The sequence below is a fragment of the Leishmania mexicana genome, chromosome 24, assembly GCF_000234665.1.
Source record: "Leishmania mexicana MHOM/GT/2001/U1103 complete genome, chromosome 24".
Taxonomy (NCBI): domain Eukaryota; phylum Euglenozoa; class Kinetoplastea; order Trypanosomatida; family Trypanosomatidae; genus Leishmania; species Leishmania mexicana.
In genome coordinates, this window is record NC_018328.1 from 573,404 (window position 1) to 592,781 (window position 19,378).

The 19,378-nt window shown below is 60.3% G+C and overlaps 4 protein-coding genes across 4 annotated transcripts; all 4 read left to right on the forward strand.

The window, feature by feature from the left end:
• Positions 1-1,113: 1,113 nt before the first annotated feature.
• Positions 1,114-6,177, forward strand: LMXM_24_1530 (putative ATP-dependent DEAD/H DNA helicase recQ; the record flags this gene model as incomplete). Its single annotated transcript, XM_003875921.1, has 1 exon — positions 1,114-6,177. One exon carries the CDS (start codon positions 1,114-1,116, stop codon positions 6,175-6,177), a length of 5,064 nt encoding a protein of 1,687 aa, XP_003875970.1.
• A 949-nt stretch (positions 6,178-7,126) lies between these two features.
• Positions 7,127-7,627, forward strand: LMXM_24_1540 (putative adaptor complex AP-3 small subunit; the record flags this gene model as incomplete). Its single annotated transcript, XM_003875922.1, has 1 exon — positions 7,127-7,627. The coding sequence occupies one exon, from the start codon at positions 7,127-7,129 to the stop codon at positions 7,625-7,627; it is 501 nt and encodes a 166-aa protein (XP_003875971.1).
• Positions 7,628-8,331: 704 nt separating this feature from the next.
• LMXM_24_1550 (conserved hypothetical protein) lies at positions 8,332-11,199 on the forward strand (the record flags this gene model as incomplete). Its single annotated transcript, XM_003875923.1, has 1 exon — positions 8,332-11,199. One exon carries the CDS (start codon positions 8,332-8,334, stop codon positions 11,197-11,199), a length of 2,868 nt encoding a protein of 955 aa, XP_003875972.1.
• Positions 11,200-11,941: 742 nt separating this feature from the next.
• LMXM_24_1560 (conserved hypothetical protein) lies at positions 11,942-13,744 on the forward strand (the record flags this gene model as incomplete). Its single annotated transcript, XM_003875924.1, has 1 exon — positions 11,942-13,744. The coding sequence occupies one exon, from the start codon at positions 11,942-11,944 to the stop codon at positions 13,742-13,744; it is 1,803 nt and encodes a 600-aa protein (XP_003875973.1).
• Positions 13,745-19,378: the final 5,634 nt, after the last annotated feature.

Here is a 19,378-nt window from a genome sequence, read left to right on the forward strand (position 1 = left end):
TGCGTCACTGACTCATCCTGGCTATCACAGAGCGCACTCTTTTGCACCGGTCGTCCTCTTCTCTGGTGCGCGAGGCGGAGCGCGCAGCCTACACCCACCGACAAGACAGCGACGAGTAGCCCAGCGCCACCCTCATCCTTTTGTGATCCTCTCTCCCTTCTCACCTGCCTCTCCTTGCACGCACACACACGCACGCACCAGCGCACAGTCGCGCACTCCTGTGCATATATATATATATGTATATATATATTCTTTCTCTGTTCTCCCCTATCTCCGCCCCACGGAAGTCATCGCGCATCGAGGATGCCTACATCGGGGCCATTAGCATCCGCATCGACTTCGACGGCGGCTGCTCGAGCGGCCCCGCCGTACCGCACAAACGAGTCGGAGTGGATACTGGCTCTCGCCTTTGCCGTTCAGCGCAGCCTCGAAGGCGGTGTTGGGGGCAGCAGCAACGCCGGCGGTGGCAGCGCTGGGTGGAATCCAGCAAACATACATCAAGCCGCCGTCCAGAGTGCGGCGATGCGTGCTACCCGGGACACGGCGCCTCCCTTGGCAGAGTACCAGGCTGCTTATCAGTGCCATAGCTTCCATCACAGCGGTCTTGTCGCGGTACCTCCTCCGGCTCGCTTGTATCCAGCGCTCGGCTGTAGTACTGGTGGAGGCAGTTGCGGCAACGTGAAACGTGGCAGCATCAGCACTGTCAACAACATCTTCTCCGTCGCCTCCTACGCGCCTCCTGCTCCGTCGTTGACCCGTCATGCGACACCGAACTTCAGCGGATCTTCCGCTCCACCACTGTCTCTGGCACATTCTCCCGTCTCCGCGCCAGGAGCGTCGCAGCAAACGGCAACTACGTGGAGCGCAAGTCTGCCTGCGACTGCCGCATCATTTCCAGGTTCCTCTGTCTGCGACCCAGGTGGTGGTGAGCTGGCTGAGTCGAGCGCCGCCGCTGCTGCTGCTGCTGCTCCCTCGTCTTCGATGATGCCTACCAGGCCAGCCCCAGCCGCGTCCAGTGGTGGGCTGGTCAAAGTACCCCACGCTGTCGCCTCAGCTCCTGCCGCTCCGCGCATGGCGCCGTCGCCGCTGACGCTGCACGACGTGAAGGCGGCGATGCGGCTCGTTGCCAAGCAGCTCCGCGAGGCGCAACACCACCGCGATGACCTCGTGCTCCTGGAAGACGAAGAGCACGACGCGTCAGACGAGCTGCAGCAGCTAGATGTGCGCATTGCAGAGCTGGAGCAGCGGTTTTCAAACTTCCGCGCTTTCCAGGCAACGCTGCTGCACCGCCCCACACCCGCCTCGACGCCGCCGTCCCTCTCTTCCATGTCGTCCTCGCTCATGCAGTCACCGCGCGCCACATCGGTGATGGATCTCGGCGCTGCAATCTACAGCAGCGCGGCGGCGCAGATGAGCAGCGGCGTGTACGGCCCAGGTATCGGCAGCAGCGCTGGCGTTGTCGGCTACACCGGCGGCGGCGAGCAGAGAGGCCCGCTGATGCAGAGCACTGTGCCATCGCCTTGGCCCGCCGCGCCAACGAGAGGCCCCCCTTCAGCAGCAGGGGCTACTGGCGCACCACCACCACCACCACCACACGGTGACTGGCCCACCGCCACGACCGAGTACAACATAAACCGCAGCGACGTCGGCGACGGTGCCCTGGCGCTGCCAGGTCCGTGGGCTTCCAACGTCAGCGGAGGTGCGACGAGCCTCAGCAGTGCCGAATGCTCGGCCCCCTCAACTCGCAAAGGCTTCTCGTGGGAGGCCTACGAACAGCAGGTAGACCCGGAGGCGCTGTCGCGCGATGCCCTGTCTCGCACCGCGCATGTCGAGCTCCCCGTGAACCCCACGCACCAGTATGGCGGCGAGCGCTTCCCGTGGTCAACGGAGCTGCGGCGCATGATGCGCGAGGTATTTGGCTTGCACGACTACCGCTTCTGCCAGCTCGAGATCATGAACGCCTGCATGGATGGCCGCGATGTTTTTGTGCTGCTGCCGACGGGTGGCGGCAAGTCCCTGTGCTACCAGCTTCCTGCGCTGATGCCCAACCCGGCCCAGGTCACCGTTGTCGTGTCGCCGCTCATTTCGCTTATTCAGGATCAGGTGTACGCGCTGATCGCGAACGACATCCCTGCTATGGCCCTCACCGGGCAGACCAACGACGCTGCTCGCCGCAGCCTCTTCCAAGAATGGGCCTTCGGCCACGTCGTGCACACGCTCGTGTACGTGACGCCGGAGTACTTTGGCCGCAGCGATCACTTTGTGGGTACGCTGCAGGGGCTAGCCGACAAGGGGCTGCTCTCCCGCTTTGTGATTGACGAGGCACACTGCGTGTCGCAGTGGGGTCACGACTTCCGGCCAGACTACCGCAAACTCTCAGTGCTGAAGCGGCAGTTTCCACGCACACCCATCACGGCGCTGACCGCCACGGCGACGGATCTCGTGCAGCAGGATGTTATCAAGACTCTTGCCCTGCGCGACGCCATCATCTTCAAAGGCTCCTTCAACCGAGCCAACCTCAAGTACTCGGTGCAGCACGTTCGAGGCAAGCAGGTGATCCCAGTTGTTGAGGACCTCGTACTGCACCGATTCTCGCCGTCGTCGTGCGGCATTGTGTACTGCCTGTCGCGCAAGGACTGCGAGGAGATGGCAGCGGCACTCGTACGCAGGGGCATCAAGGCCTCCTACTACCACTCTGAGGCGGCGTCGAAGAATGAGCGACAGGAGCGATGGACGCGTGATGAGCTGCAGGTGATTTGCGCCACAATCGCGTTTGGCATGGGCATCAACAAGCCAGATGTCCGCTACGTCGTGCACGCGGCCATGCCCAAGTCTATCGAGGGGTATTACCAGGAGAGCGGCCGCGCCGGCCGTGACGGTTTGCCGTCGGAGTGCGTTCTGCTGAGCACCACCACAGATCGACAGCGGCAGGAGCGGCTGATCCACGGCTCGAAAGACTGGCGCGCGTCGCTCACCTCGCTGCACCGCATGCTGGCTTACACCCTCAACGACGTCGACTGTCGCCGGCGCCAGCAGCTGCACCACTTTGGTGAGCAGGTGGACGTTCATTTTTGCCTTACACAGCGGGCTGCCGCTGGCGGTGGTGTGGGGCCGCCGCTACCACCGGCATCGGCCGCATCAGTGTCTGCCGTCACGCAGCTGTGTGATAACTGCGCCAGCAAGCTGGCCGAGGGCTGGACGGTGAAGGAGGTGGACGTGGGCAACATTCTGCTTGATCTGTACGCCATTATCCTGCGTCTTGGCGCGATGACGTCGAAGCAGCTGATCGGCGTGTACCGTGGTTCTGTCTCGGAAATGGGGCGCGCCGTCGAGACGCGCATGCGCGTGAAGGGAACCCCGGCGGAGTACAAGAGCGGCGCCAAGCACCCCAAGGCACTTCTGGACCGCACGCTGCTCGAGGGGATGCAGCTCGGGCTCTTCGAGGAGCGACTGGACAGCATCAATGACTTCGCCGTGTGCGCCTTTGTAGAGCTTGGCGGCACCCCAGCAGCTCAGCAGCTGCACCGCGACATCAAGGCTGGGCACCGCGTCATAACACTGCGCCTGCGAGACGTGAAGGCCCGTAGCAGCAAAGGAGATGCGAGCTTCGGCGCTGTGGCCAGTGCTGTTTCGGGCGCCACCGCCAAGGACGACATGCCGCTCGTCGAGCTGTTTGACGGTGCCCAACGACAGGCGGCCGTGGGCGGCGGTCGCGGTACACGGACTTCGGCGGCTGCGCCAGAAGAGAAGAAGCGCAAGCCCAAGACGAAGAAGGGGCGCCGCGGCAGCAAGTACGTGCTGGACGAGGCGGACGGCAGCACTGATGACGACGAAGGGGCGATCTCATCCATCGAGGAAGACTCTGCAATGTCGACCAGCATGGCGTCCTTCATCGACGATGAGAGCAGCAGCATCGCTACCCCATCCTGCATCTCCAGCGTGACGACGCCGCAACGCGATGGGACCGGGGCATCAGAAGCAACTACTGGTCGCCCACAGCGCACGTCATCGACGACCGGGTCGCAGGACGGCGTCCTCTCGACGCTGTCGGAGGATATCCAAGGCCATCCGCAAGTGCATCAGCCGCCGCGGAAGCGCACTCGCGGTGATGCGGCCGACCAGCGAGCGGCCGTAGCGCAGAGGGGCCTTGGCGGCGCTGCTACTGCTGCGGCTCCGGCGTCGACCGTCCCTGCGGCGCGGCTGGAGCGCCTGAAAGCGCTCTTGCAGGAGGAGATGGATCGGCTCGTGCAGACCCTTGTGAGTCAGGCGGTGGGGTGTCGAAGTTACAACGTGATGCCCAAGAGCACAATCCTGCGGCTGACCGAGACGCTCGCCATCCCCGGCTGGGGCAGCGTCGGCGACCTCATCGACCTCGAGGGAATGGGCAAGAACAAGGTGAAGCGGTACGGCGCCGACATCCTGCGGGTGTACCGGCATTTCCGCTACATCCACATAGGCGATGTCGAGGAGCTGTCGGAGGCAGAGGTGGCGGAGGTGAAGGATATGAAGACGGTGGTGCGGCCGCGCAATCGCCTCGGCCGTGCAAACGCCTCCGCTGGCGAGTTGATCGTTGAGCATGACGGGGAGGAGGAGCGCAGCGGTGATGGCGACCGGCTAGCGCGCACGTCCGCGTCTGGTTTTGTGGACGGGATCGACATCGAAGCGGCAGCGATGGCTGGCTGTGCAACGCATCAGCAGGCGCAGCGCCCGATACTCCTGGACCCAGCCACCCCCGAGAAGGCGCGAGCATCGGTGTCTTCGGCCGCTGGCACCCCATCACGCGATGGCGGTAGTGGTGTGGCACTGCCAGGCACCCTCGGTGACCAGCCGCGGCAGCGACGCACGATGTTCACCTTTTCATTCACCACAGGCGCCGCTCCATCGGCGGTGCCCATCAGCATCGGCTCCAGATCATCCTCCCCACGGCTGTCTCTTCAGGGCCACGAGGGGTGCGCAGCTGCACCACCACTACCACCGCTAGCAGATCCCGCTGCCACAGTGAACCGTGTCGCGGACAGCAACGACCAGCTCACGTGCGATCCATCGGTGGCCAATGCACACGGCAGCACACCTATGATTGTTGCCACCGCTGTAGCAGCCGCTCTGCCGCCGCACGAGTCGCATCCTCATCAGCCTCCCATGCCGCAGTTCTCCGCGCCTCTATTTCCGGAGCCGCCTGCATGGCAGACGCCTGCCGCTGCCGCCGCTGCTTCTGGTGTGCCATCATCCGGCACGCCCGCGCCGCTGCTGCTGCCCCACAACAGCACCGCCGACAGAAATGTCCATCTGTTCTCTCCCAGCGCACCCTCCTTTGCATCTGCCTCGGCGCTCCTGGGCGGCGCTGGGCTTCCCATGGCTCAGCGACCGTGCCCACAAGTGCCCCAGGAGCCGTCCACGATGATGACGCAGGCGGTGCCTTCTGATGCCGTGAAGGGTGGTGACCCTAGCCTGGCAGACACACTCCGAGGAAGTGGTCAGACCGGCGCCGCCCACGCCGCCGAGAGCAGCGAGCTACTGATCGGGAGTAGCCCTATTCCCACGCAGCAACAGCGGCTACGTCACACACACTTCAACGGCCAGGGCGCACCGCAAACGCTCAGTGGAGGCGGCGTAGAGATTGGGGAGGAGCAGCAGAGTAGTAGCGGCGTGGTGCTGCTTGGCGCCGATGGACTTACTCAAGGGGCCTCGATGCCGCCCGCGTCTAAGGCGGGCCGCGGGCACGACGCACCCCCGCATGCGGACAATGACATGCACAGCGTCGAGTACTTGATGGACCTCTGCAATGACGCCCGGCTCCGCACACCGCTGAGCGGGCAGCCTTCTGGCTCGGCGACTCGTGGCGGTGGGGGGCCCTCTCGAACCACGATGCCAGCGCCAGCACGCGCCGCGGTTTATTCCACCGACGCGGTTACGAAGAACGCCAATCATCCTGTGAGTCATGCACTTCCCTGCCCCACAGCGGGCGGAAGGCCGCTCGGCAGTGGGTCGACGTTGTCCTCGTCCTGTGCCGAGGAGTCCATCTCCTTCTCAGAGCGGCCACTATTTCAGAGCAGCAGGCCAGAATTCACCCCACAACCGCGGCTGCAGACGCACGAGGGTGGTGCGGCAGCAGGTGGCGATAATGACGCTGGCCGCGACAGGCAAGAGGTCTTCACTGTCGATGATGACTCGGAGTGAGCGCAGAAGGAGGGGAGGGGCGAGAGGATCGACTAGTTGTTGTTGCTGTTGCGGAGGACAGAGGGAGAGAGTGAAACGATATGAATGGCGCGTGAGTTGTTGTGGTGGCACTGAGCCGGTTCCATGAGGTGTGTGTGTGTGCTTGCCTGTTTCTATCTCTTCTTCTTCTGGTCCTCCCCCCTCCCACCCTCTGCACGTCTGTATTCCACGGCGTCACGGCACGCAGCGGCGCGTGGGCCTTTCTTGCCGCCGTCCGTGACCGTACCTTCTTTTGCGTCTTCTGTGTTGCTGTGCGCCACGTCGGCACATGCGTCTCTCGTTGGTGTGGTGAAGCGAAGCGAAGCGACCGTATAAAAGGCAGCGTGCGGATGAGCGAGTCACGGAGCGCGCCGGTGGCGTGTGCATGTGTGTGCGGGGTGTACGCGCGCGACATGATGCGTATTGCTGCACGCACTCGGGCGTGGTATCCCCCCCCCCCCCCCAAATCGACTGCGTAGGGTCACTGCAGGACAGCACTGTACCCCTCTCCCCTTTCCCCTCGGATGAGGGGAGGGGGCGCGGAAGGGCAGCCATCGAGCCACGCTGCTCTTTCTGTCTAGTCTCTCAATCACTCTCTCCCCGACGGATCTGCACTCCGCACTCTTTTGTTGGGTGGTGTCCCGCCGCCACCGCTCCCCCGCCCCCGGTTACGGGTTGCCGCTGCGGTCGTGCGCGCTCTCTATGCGTCGGCCATCTGTGGTGCGGGAAGGCTCTGGCGCCGTACGTCCGCGACCGGAGCAAGGAAGCCCCTCCCCCTCCATACACACAGACACCAAAGAAAACGAAGCGCACAAATTCGTGTGTCGCCGTCATCCTCATTAGAGCGGGTCATCTCCAAGCAAGTGGCGCAAAAGGCGGCGTTCACTCCCCCGCCTACCACACACACGGTAGACACAGCGATGCGCTGGAGATGATCAAGGCAGTTCTCATCATCAACACGGCAGGCAAGATCCGGTTGCTTAGCTTCTACGAGAAGACCATCTCCCTCGCGCAGCAGCAGGAACTGGTGCGCAGCATCCATCGCGCCATCGCCCGCCGCGGCGATGAGCTTTGCAACTTTGTGGACAACTTCAAGGAGTGGCCCACTCCCGACACCCGCGTCATCTACCGCCGCTACGCAACCTTGTGCTTTGTGTTCGTGACGGACTCATCCGAATCGCAGCTGGCCATTCTCGATCTTATTCAGGTCTTCGTCGAGACCCTCGACCGCACGTTTGAAAACGTGTGCGAGCTGGACCTCATCTTCCACTCGGAGAAGGTGCAGTACGCGCTGATGGAGATGGTCATGGGTGGCATGGTGCTGGAGATGTCTCGTGACGAAATCATCCGCAGCTTGGGAGAGATGAACCGGCTCAGCGCAAATACGGCGGCAGAGAACAGCACGTCTCGAACCCTGTCTGGGTACCACTGACGCCGTCCTTGTAGCATCCTAAGGCATCACCTGACACATATACACACACACACACACACACACATACACGCACACACAGCTGAGATTCTCCGCGCGCTGTCGGAGCACAGGGACGCGTGCGGGCCTACACACTCACGCCCGCCCTCCTTCCTACCGTCCCCTTTCACAGCTGCTCTATTGATCGGCAGTGGCGTAGTTGCGTGAGCCTTGGGGAACTTTTAAATCCGTGCCCTTACCGAGTTGTGTTCCATCCCTTCCCTTGTCGTTCCCTGTGCGCGTGTGTGTTGTCTTCACCTGCACAAGGAGGGAAAGGCGGCAGAGGGCGGGGCGCGGGGTGTGTGGGTGGACTGACCCACGCGGCGACAATCACGAGGATGTCGATGTCGACGTTGCTTTATCCTCTGAGGTGTCTGCACTTGTACAAGCTGGCACACGCGCGGGCAAGAGCGCCACATCCTCGTGCGATGGCCAAGGCGGGGAGTCTCTCGCCCATTACTTGCGTGCTAACACATTTTTCCTCTTGTTTTCTCCTTTTGTGTCGCCCTCGTGCGGCTCCACGCGCGCACACACACACATGTACATATATGTATATATATATATATGCATATATACAGATACATATATATATATATATAAGCACTTTGGTTCGCGTTCATCAACAGATACATTTGACAGGGCGTTCTCGCTGCAACGCGGGGGACGGCATGTACGTGAGACAGCAGCATGCGCAGGAGGAAGAAGCGTTAAGCGTGCATCTTCTGGATGACGCGAACCAGCTTGCCCAGCTGGGACAGTACCTTCCGGCGCACATCTTCGGCATAGTTCTGCCTCTCGTGGGCGATGAGATTGCAAGCGGTGCGGCGGAGCTGAACGCGCAGGCGGAAGGTACGCGCCAGCTTCTCCTGCAATCGGCGGTGCTGCGGCGGTCGACCGTGTTGGCGCCACTGTTGAAGCAGCAGCTTGTCACGCGGGCCATCCAGCTTCAACGACGCCGCGCACAGCTGGTGCAGCAGCTCCAGCGCCAGATTCGACACTGGCGCTCGGCCCCACCAGGAGCCGGCGCGGCTTCGGCTTCCAGGGGCGATGGGCCCTACCGACGCGGTGGCACACTGAGTGGGTCAACAGCGCCGACCCCTGCGCACACTGGCGAGGGGGCACTGCGCGAGACGTGGGCCACGCTGCGGGAGGCGTTTCGCTTTGAGGAGGGCAAGGCACACCTCGTGCAGGCCCCACTGTGCCCGTCCGCTGCCGCGTTACGCGCGCTTCTGGCCGAGGTGGTGGCGGGGGGCCAGAGCGGGCTGCACCGACGTGTTGTGGAGCAGGTGGCCGGTGCAAGCCCGCATCACGGCCAGAGCCCCACCACAGCCTCCCCCTCCACCGGAGCTCTCGGGAGCTGTACCAAGGGCGACCGTGATGCGGACGTGGGCGGCAGCGGCGGCAGTGCCGAGGACGCAATTGAAGCTGCGCTGCAGCTCCTCCTCCGCTACACAAGGCAGACACGGACGGGGGAACCGCGGGCCGATCGCACTGCAGCACGTGGAAGAGCGCCGCGGTCTGGGGCATCGTTGCCAACGCCTGCTTCATCGGGGCCTCTCGCCAGAGCCACCGCCTTCCACGCCTCTGAGGTCGATGGCCGCCTACAAGCAGCAGATCTGACCGGCGTGTGTAACGTGGACGTGTGCTCGGACGACGCGGAGGAGGACGTCTTTGAGAGCAGTCCAATTCGCCAGCATCAGAGCGCCGCCACAAGCGCTGGTGCAGCACCAGCTAGCGGTGCCGCTTCTCGGACAGCACAAACGACCTCTGCCGCAGGGGCGACACCTGAGCAAGCTTCCATGTGGCTCCGCGTCCCTGGCATTCTACCCCTCGGCCAGTACTGCGCGGAGCTACCGTGGGTAGCCGACCTCGCCGACCAGCGGTACACCGAAGCACGGGAGCACAAGAAGCACGGCAACGGCGGCGCTGGTGAGGTGGGCTACATCAGTCGCCATGTGCAGCCAGGGGAACAGGACAGCGGCGAGGGTGTGGAAGGTAGGGAGGCGCGCTACGAAGCTGGCTACATCGCCCCCACACCTGCCGCCCTGCAGATGATGCCACCACTTGGCTACCTATTTGCCCCTGCGTTGGTAGGCGGCTCTGTTGGTAGCGCCTGCAGCAGCGGCGAGTCCGTCGTTGGGCGTGCCATGCGCCATGCCGCTGGTGGTGCTGCAGGTGCCCCGCGCGCGGCGCCTACCGACTTCCACACAGACCGCGAAGGGGCCTCCTCTGCACCAGAGGAGGAGCGCTCGTGGCTGGCGCGTGTAGTGGTCAAGTGCGTCTCCGCTGCCGTAGATGCGGCATGGCAGGGTGTGGAGGAGACTGTGGTGGCGCCTTTCTGCGCTCAGCGGCGCCGTGGCTTCTCATCCGGGGTGCTCCCGGCTAAGGTTACGCTTGCTGCTGCAGATGCGGGTGCTTCGGCAAGGGGCGGAGAGGGTACAGACGAGGAGGAGGAGGAGGTGATAACGCAGTTCATGGAGGTACTGCGCGTGCGCTACGCTGTGGAGCTGGCGGCTCAGGTCTTGGCGGCACGCCACGCTACGGAGCTGCTGCTGGACAGCGAAGACAGCGTGATCTTTGCCGAAAGGCGCCTCGTCTCACTCGTGGTTGGCGGCGGTGATTTTGCAGCCGCGGCGTGCAGCGAGAGCCGTGCCACGGCGGCGGCTCAGCGAGCGTCACCGTCTCCAGCGCCGGTGCTCACCTGCACGGTTCTCAGCCTTCCAGGGGTGAAGGAAATCTTCTACGTGATGGCGTACTGCACGGGGGCCGCTCTGCTGTGTGACGTGGCCGCCGTAACAGCGGCTTCCGGCTACGATGTCGGCGGCCGACGGGGAGGTGCAGGTGCGCGGCAGCGACAAGAGTACCTGATGGTGGATGTGGACGCAGAGGAGAACGAGGAGGGAGATCAGCAGGAGGAAGGGCGCCTGGTGGAACACGACAAGCGCATGACTGATGGCCCTCGACGCGCCCCCTCTCCCTTCACTGCACAGCGTGCAGACCTTGCCAACGAAGAGGATCCTGTTGCCCGGCGGCAAGCGTCTCTGCAGGCGTGGGCTACGCTCTTCGAGGCCGAGTACCTGAGAGGTTGCCACAACACTGCCGCCTTCGCGGATGCCCCTTGGTCTGCCGGTCCGGCGTCGGTGTATTCGTCTTGGTCGCTGGCCCCTTACTACCGTCTGTGGCTGTACATGTGGGAGTACGTGCTGACTGTGGAAGCACCTGCACCCTCATTGCCCAATCCTCTGCCCAGCGGCGGCGCTGGTCTCGCTCAGCTTCCCGTTGCATTGCGCACGGCGCGGCGCTGGATAGAAACGGTGATCCACGCGTCTGTGATGCATGGCTGCGCCGAGGCGGGGCTGCTGGTGAGCAGTGCCACGCCGGCGAACCTCGCATATGAACCCACGGCGTGGCTGCAGGCGCACCTATCCGCGGAGCAGACGGAGCGACTCATCAAGGTGACAATGGTGCAAGCGCGTCACGCGCTCTTGCAGGTGTCCGGGGCTGGTGGAGGGGCAGGGGCAGCCCCATCGCACTGATGCTCTCCTGTGTTTGGGCTCGTGGTAGTTGCAGCGCACTTTCACTTGGTGAGCAGTGCCACACTTTGTGTGCTGCGCGAACGCGGACACATGGGCAGATGCTGGCTGCTGTTTTGCGTTGATATGTCTTGTTAAATTTCTCTCTGACGCGGCATCGCTGTTCCGCTCCGGGGAGTCCGTGCGCAGGTGCTCCGAACAGTGTACGGCAGACGTGAAGGACATCTCTGGGACCGGTAAGACACGATGGCTGAGGCGAAAGGCGGAGGCGCGCGTCGAACGAAACAGAGCCCGAATCAAGGTAAGCGGGAGGCAGCATGGCACGAATGGGGCGGCAGCACCGTCGCTGCACTCAGCGAGCGTTTATGTTTTTCTATGTTTTTTTTTTCTTGGCACCTACGAGCGGGTACGGGAAGGCGGGGCAGCTGCGCAGAAGCCCTCCGACAGACGCGTAGAGCCACGGCGCCTCTACAGCGGACGTCTCTCCCCCTTCTCCCACTAATTGCCAAAGTACCCCCCCTCCCTCCACCTCATCTTTCTTTCTCCCGTTGCTCTATCCTTCGCCGCTTAGCACTCCTCGCTGGACTCATCAAACCCATTTCTCCGCCCCTGCCCCCTACCCTACACACGCCCACGCACGCGCACACGCACAGCGGTCGCAGGTTACGTCCCCCCACCCCCACCCACCCACCCACCCACACGTACACACACACGCACGCTCCGGCTGCTGTTGCGAGCGGCGAAAATGACCACCATGGCTCGCGTGGATGAGACGCTGGCGCGTTTCAAAGGCAAGTCGCCGCGGGACAGCTACAAGCAAGTCTGCGGCGAGCTCAACGTGCACATGCAGCGCGAGATCTATGCGGCACTGCCGGAGAAGCCGATGGCGTGGCACCACATCTACACGCTGGACTTGGAGACGTCTCTGTTGGGCACCAAAGGTTGCATGGCGATGCTGCCTCTCATCACCGTCAGCACCTCGATGCGCAAGCTTAGTCTGCGCTCGTGTGGCTTGTCGGACGAGTTTGTGATTCAGCTGTGTGCCGTCCTGCAGAGCCACCCGTCCATACGGTCGGTGGATATCAGCGACAACGAGCTCGTTACGGTGTACAGTGCGCCGCACATCATCAGTGTCATGCGCGCCAACTCGAACATGGTGTTCTTCGACGTGTACAACACGCACGTCGGCTCTAACGTGGGTGACATCATCGCTATACTTGGCCAGCGCAACTTGGACAATGTCCTGCACTACTTCGAGGACCGCTATTTCCGCATGAAGAACCTCTTCAACTACATGGACGCGGACGGAACGGGCTGGGTGGTTCTCAAGTCTCTCGCCCTAAACTGCCCATACCCGGTGCTGCAGGAGCAGTTCGTCGAGCGTATTGCCGCTAAGCAGCCCCGCAAGCGTTCCGACAACACCATCAGTATCAACACGTTTTTGCAGCTGGTCTACATGAACTACAAGACCGAGGCGGAGATCGGGTCGTATTGTAATGAGACGATCGACGTGCCCTACGTGTTCATGGTGGCGAACTGGAAGCAGTTGCTGCACGCCGTGGAGCGGTACAACGCGCGCGCCGCTGGCATGGAGGATGGCCAGGACCCGCACACTCCTGTGCAACTCCCCGACAACCTCCACCGCTGGCGTCTGCGAGACTACATCATAACGCCTGACGACGCAGACGCTATGGTGGAGGGTGCGGTGCAGCTGATGGAGCACTCATCGGCGATGGAGGAAGGGGAACCGGAACTTAACGAGTCGGGCGAGCGCGCTGAGCTGGCTGCCGAGGGGGACAGCGACAAGCAGACGGAGGAGAACGCGCCGGAGGTGGCCTCACTCCTGATCCCCATCACCATCCTTCTCCGGGCCGCCAAGTCAGTCCTCGTTTTTCCTCCCTCCGCCGCCAAGCCCTCGTACAACTTCTACACCGACCGCGACGCCGCTTACGTGCCGGATATCCTGCGTAACGGGTCGCGTCTCTTCAGTGTCAGTCGCCTCTCCTGCCTCTTCAGCGGTGGTGCCTCCACCACCGGCAACAGCATAAGCTCGGCCGACGTCGTGCAGGACTCCAGCGACCAGCCGCACACCTTCTCGCTGCCCCCGTCAATGGTGAAGATGGTGGTGGACTTCTTCAACAAAGAGCACAGAAAAATACCCACGAAGAAGCAGTCCGTAGTCCCTGACAGTCCCCGAACTCGCCGCGACAAAGCCATGGAGAAGGCAGCGATCCCTGTGCCGACGTTCCTTAGCGCCGAGTTCGTCAGCGACCTGGAGCGGGTGTGTCCTCGCCTCCTCGCTGACTACTACGCTCGCCACGCAGTGCTGATCGACGATGGCACCATCACGCTGCAGGAAATGGTGAACGTGCTGGACGAGATGTACGCGCAGTGCCGCATCGACCGTCTCATTTCGCTGGCGGACATCAAGGCCATGCCAGACCCGATGACGGATAAGTCCCTGGTGAGGTTCGTGACCGCCCACTTCGCGGACCGCGACGAGGACATCTCCTTCTTGGAGCCGTTCAATGACGTGGTAGCGTACTGAGAGCATGCAAGAGGTACTCATGCGCGCGCAGGCACACAGACTAAGATCTACGACGCGCGCCTCTACGCATCCTACCGCAGCTCAGCGGATGTCGTCGTGTGTGTCCGCAGAAGCGGAGATGTGTGTAGTGGCTGCCACACCGTCGTTCGTCTATTACTCTATCTTCTCGTTTCTTTTCTCACCTTCTCTTTCGCCTCCCCTCCCCCCTCCCTCCTCCCATCATCTGGGGAGAGTAATGTATCATGCACGCGGCACGCAAGTAGCACTTTGCTCTACGTTATGTCTTTGTACATCTCTCTCTCTCTCTATATGTATGTATGTCAGTGGCTACCCACCCCTTCTTCACCTCTCATCGACCATTGCCAGCACGAAATGTATACGCAGAGGCTCACCACCTCCGCCTCGCTCCGTGTCTCTCCACTGTTTCGTCTTTCCTTTTCGTTTTCTCCTTTACTTGGTGCCTGCCTGTCCCGTGCGTGCCTGCGTGCGTATGTGTGTGTGCCTCAGCACCTGCATACATGCGCGCGTTTGAGAGCCGATGGCGATGATGTATAGCTACCCGCCCACACTGCACCTCTTATAGGCTTCAGTGCCTGCCTATGCCATCAGGGCAATCCTTCTCTCCTTTTCTTTTTTATCGCTTGTGCCTGTCTGCCTGTCTGTCTACTCTCTCTCTGTGCGCGCGTGCGATGCGTTGGTGCGTCGACGTATTGCGAGAGAGCGAGTGAGGGCGAGAGCGCAGGTGGAGTGGGACGAGCTGGATGATGTACATGGCGGCGCTGCGGACAGGGATGGGGAAGGAGGTGCAGCAGCTCGCAAACTTTACTTCCTGTGGTCTTTCCCCCCTTTTCTTTCGTGTCCGGCGCGTGCACCGCCGCCTCTTTCTCTGTTACGCCCCCTCCTCTATTTCGCGTCTCACCGTCTCCCCTCTCATCTCCCCAGACTCTCGACGTGCTGTGTTCGATTTCCTTCGGCGTGCCGTTCTGGCACTCGACGCACGCACATACAAGCAGTTATGTACTATACTGGCGCTCACAATTTTTACTTTCGCGTTGTTCCCGCGGAGGCGCCACAGCGTTCACTTTCACGAGTGCAGCTGTCGAACGCCGAGGCCTCTTTTCTCTGCCCTTTTTGGCCTTCTAGCGACTCCGACGGTGCTTCAACCCTCCCCCCTGCCCCCCCCCCCCCACACACACGCCCCTCCGAGAGGCACACCTCCGCTGCCAGAGTTGCCGGACAAGCAGCAGAAGGAAGAATAACAGCGGTAGCGGGAGGGGGGGGGAGTACACGGCAACGTCGTAGTGCCTGTCGCTTCTCTGAGTCAACCGCGATGTTCTGCATGTAAAGTCTTTCTTTTCTTGCGCGTCTGCACGCGTGTGTCTGTGTCGGGCCCAGCCCGAGTCATCATACATTCCGAAAGCGCAACAGGCACAAGCGAAACTGCAGTCCACAGACGAGACACATGCAGGCATTCGTGATGTGCGGGTGTGGCCCATATTTATTGCCTTTCTCGCCCCCCTCCTCCTCCTCCCACTCCCGCAGCACCCGCGCATGTTTGAGTGGCGTGTCCGTGTTGTCGTGGTTTGTGGCTGTGACATTGCGGGGCGCTGAGACGGCGCCAGCGGGGCCCAAACGGCATGCAGAGGAAAGGGGATACCGTTGTTTCTCTCTCTTCCCCTTGGCCTGTGGTGGACAGCGTGCTTGCATATGTGAAGGAGCGGTCTGGGGTGGCAACGCTGGCGAAGTGGGAAGTGGGGGGTGGGGGAGGTGTCGATGGCATCTCAGCATGCACTTTTCCAAGGGAAGGTGTCTTCTACCTCCTCCCTATGGTGTAGACGTGTGTCCGCGCGGGTGTCTCTGAAACACTTCATGAATTCAACTAGCGAAGCATCGCCTGCCTTCCTATTTTGCTCTCCGCCCCTCCTCCGACTTTCTCACGCCTTTTTCTGCCTCTGCTGTGCCCTGGGTATGCGCGCTGTCTTACGCCATATGCTCCTCCGGGCACACATCATTACGAACAACGCCATCCACCGCCTCTTCTTCTTCCTCTGCGTCCCTCTCTAACGCACACGCGAAAAAAAAAACAAAAATGCATCACACATACACACACGCTCTCTCTCTCGGTGCAGAAGTATAAAAAGGAAAGAAACCATTATTCGCCACTCCCCTCCCCCCTCCCCCCCTCCACCCTCCCCCCTCCTACTGCCCTGCCCTGCGCGCGCCATCCCCCCCCCCCTTTGTCCTCCACATACACACAAAGACCCACGCGCAGGTCTCCAGAAAGCTTCTGCCTTCCTCTCTCTCAAAACACCCCACCCACACATACCCACCCACCCACAGCAGCAGCAGCAGCAACCAACCAGCCAACCAAACACCCCGACTCACCCCCCACACACACAAAAAAAAAACGAAGCCTTCGCCTCTATTCTCTCACTCTTTCTCTTCTGATTTGTTGTTGTGCTTTTTGTCTTAGTTCCGTGTTAAAGCGCGCACTAACACACAATCTCTACCCGCGCCGTCTCCCCCCCACTCCACCCACCAGATCTCTCCGTACGCAAAGCACCCGCGCCCGCAATCCCCTTCTGTGCCTCTGTGTTCGCCGCTCCACTTTCACCTTACAGCCCGCGCCACTTCTCCATCACCACCTCGTCCCCACCCCTCCCCGCTCCCTTTCACACGACTGCGACCGGTGTTGTAACACAGCAGGCGGCACACACACGGAGGCAGTGCATCATTCTCCCTTCTCTCTGACGTTGTCTCGCAAGCCCCTCTCCCTCCCTCCGCCTTCCACTTTGGCATCGTCTCTCCGCTTGCCTTTTGTCTTTCGCTCGATTTATTCACGGCCACCCCCCTTCACTGTCTCAGCTACTTGACCCACCTACCCCTCAGCTCAGCTTGAATCGCAGCTCATTGCCGGTACCCACTTCGCCGAGAGACGCTTCTGTGCGCTGAAAAGAAAAAAAAACATAGACGAGGAAACGCCCAATCGAGGTCACGTGAAAGCAAAGGTCTACGCATACACCGTACACGCTGCATCGCATACACCAGAAAAAAAAGGTGCCCACAACGTGGGAGGTACTGCTTTCTCCCTTAGAATCGCCGCATAAGACAAAGGCCAGCGACGCGGGTAGGTACCTCGTCTAATCAGCTCGTCTTTTTATTACGCACGTGCGGGGACGCTTCCTGGTGTTTTTTTTTTACGCTCCGACTGCGCTGGTTTCACTTTTATTTTTAGTTTTGTGTGTGTGTGTGTGTGTGTGTGCGTGTGTGCGTGTGCGTGCGTGTGTCGTTGCTGTCTCTCCCTACATCCGTGCGTATCCGTGTGTACTATCCGACGGTCTCGAGTTCCTCACTTGACTGCATCTCTTTTCTGTTTACTTTTTTTTTTCTCGTTGTTGTTCTCTCTTACTTTGCTGCGAAAGCCTTTCAGCTCTACACGTCAGCTCTCCACCGCCAGCACCCTCCCGCCCTCGCTCTCTCGCCGTTTCCTTGCCTGAAGGCCAGCTGGCATGTGCGTGCATGTTTAGGTGCATACCACCACCACACCCTTTTTTTTGCGTAAGTGTGCTTCTTCCGTGAAGATCGATCTCGCTCCGTGAGGGCTTCATTTTCTTTTACTTTTGGCTTTCAACCACTTCTCTCTTATCTCACACCACCCACACCCACCGCAACACCCCACATCCACATTCACAGCCGCCATAATCGTCCCCCTCCCCCTCCCCCTCCCCCTCCCCCATCATCATCATCTTTACTCCTCCTTTTTTTCGTTTGTGCGTGCTTACGTTTGCCTTACTTGTGCATTTTCTTCATCTCGAGAAAACTTTTTCTACTTTGGATTGGTCTTGTGTCCGTGTGCCTTTTTTTGTTTCTCGTTTTCACCACCATCACCACCATTACCATCACCATCAACACTCTCCCTCCCTCTTTTATTATCATTTCGCTTTCGCTTTGCGCACGTGTGGCTCCGCGTTTCAACTCGTTGTGTTTCGCTCGTTGTTTGTTGAGTGCATTCTTCTCTGCTGAGTCTTTATAGTTGTGGCTGTCCTCGCTGTGCGCAGTTTCTCCTTTTTTTTGTTTCGACGTTCTCTCCCTCTGTGGTTGGTGACCGGCGGTGGTGTCCGCGGTTCCGTGACGTTCTTTTCCATCGCCGCACGCCCTCTCGTTCTCTGTGTTTCTGTGTGCTGTGGTTGATTGGGGTACTGTACCGCGGCACCTTGCTTTGACGTCCTGGGTGTGTTTCCCTTCACACGTGTGGCTGGCTCTCGTTTTGGGCGGCATTTTTTTTGGTTGTTGTCTTCTGTGTGTCTGTGCGTGTGCGTGTGTGTGCTGTTGTTATTGTTCGGTTGACAGATCCTCTCATCGGTGGCTGTCGGCGCACCTAATCGTAAGGCATCGGTGGCATTTCCTTTCTCCTCTCCTTTCTCTACACACATATATATATATCTATATATTTCCGTTTGCTTCCATCAGCATCATTTTCCTGCCTTATTTACCTTCTCTTCGTTCTGTGTCTGTGTGTGCTCGGTCCCTTACACACGGACACCAGTCACTCAGCAGCAACAGTAGGAGGAAACGAAAAGGCGCACTCAGCGACGCCCGAAGCACATTCTGTGCACTGTGTACTAAACACACAAACGTGTGCGTCTATCTGATCCGTTGCGCTCTTGTGTTTTGCGTTGTGTGTCGCTGCCCGGTTCTGCTGCGACGGCGGCTGCGTGGTCGTTCTTTTTTCATTCGTTGCGTTTCTTCTGCTTCTTGGTCGCACTAACCGCCCTTTTTTTTGGATTAAGTCGCTCGCTCTTCCTCTATTCTACCAAGCGCGTTACACTCCGATACAGACGCACCGATAAGCACATCCGCCAAAGGCACCGAGCACCACACCCCACATCACGCGAGGAGCGTGGGGAAGAGAACTAGGCAAACGAAAGTGTCAACGCCTTCTGGGGAAGAAAAGGAAAACAAAAGGAATCAAGGCGAACCCCCCTCCCCCTCCCACCCATTACACCATTACCCCTGACACCCAGAGAATCGTACTTTTAAAAACAAACAACTATATATATATTGCTTGAGGAGTGCCGCGTGTGTATCAGAAGCAGCTGAGACGCAAAGGGGGCAGCGGAAGGATTCACATCGGGCTCTCGCTCAAGCACACAAATAGACGGGCGAAAGTATCCGAGAAACATCATAACCCAGAGGGAGTCGCAGCACAGGAGGAAAGAACAACAAGACGACGACGAACCGTCAAGAACGCACGAACGAACGCACGAACGCACGTCTGCTCTGCTCTGCTCCGTTTCCTCTTTTGCTTTTTTCTTTTTATATATTTCGATTATCATCTGACTTCTTTCCTGTATTGTGTGCACGTTGCACTTCGCACAGACAAACACGGCTATTCAGGCGCCGACGCACGCCAGAGAGACGCGCGCGCACACCGGTAGAATCTGGATCACGACGAGCAGCCAGCACCCGCAGCAACCGTCATCGGCTCGTACACACTTTCCATTTTTATTTATTTATTTTGTTGGATTGTCTCTCCTCTCACTTTTTTTTTGCAGCCACTCTTTCAATTCTTTGTGGTTGTCTTTTCGAGCGATTTGTTTTTCTGTTTACTCTGTCGTGTCGTGTCCCCTCCTC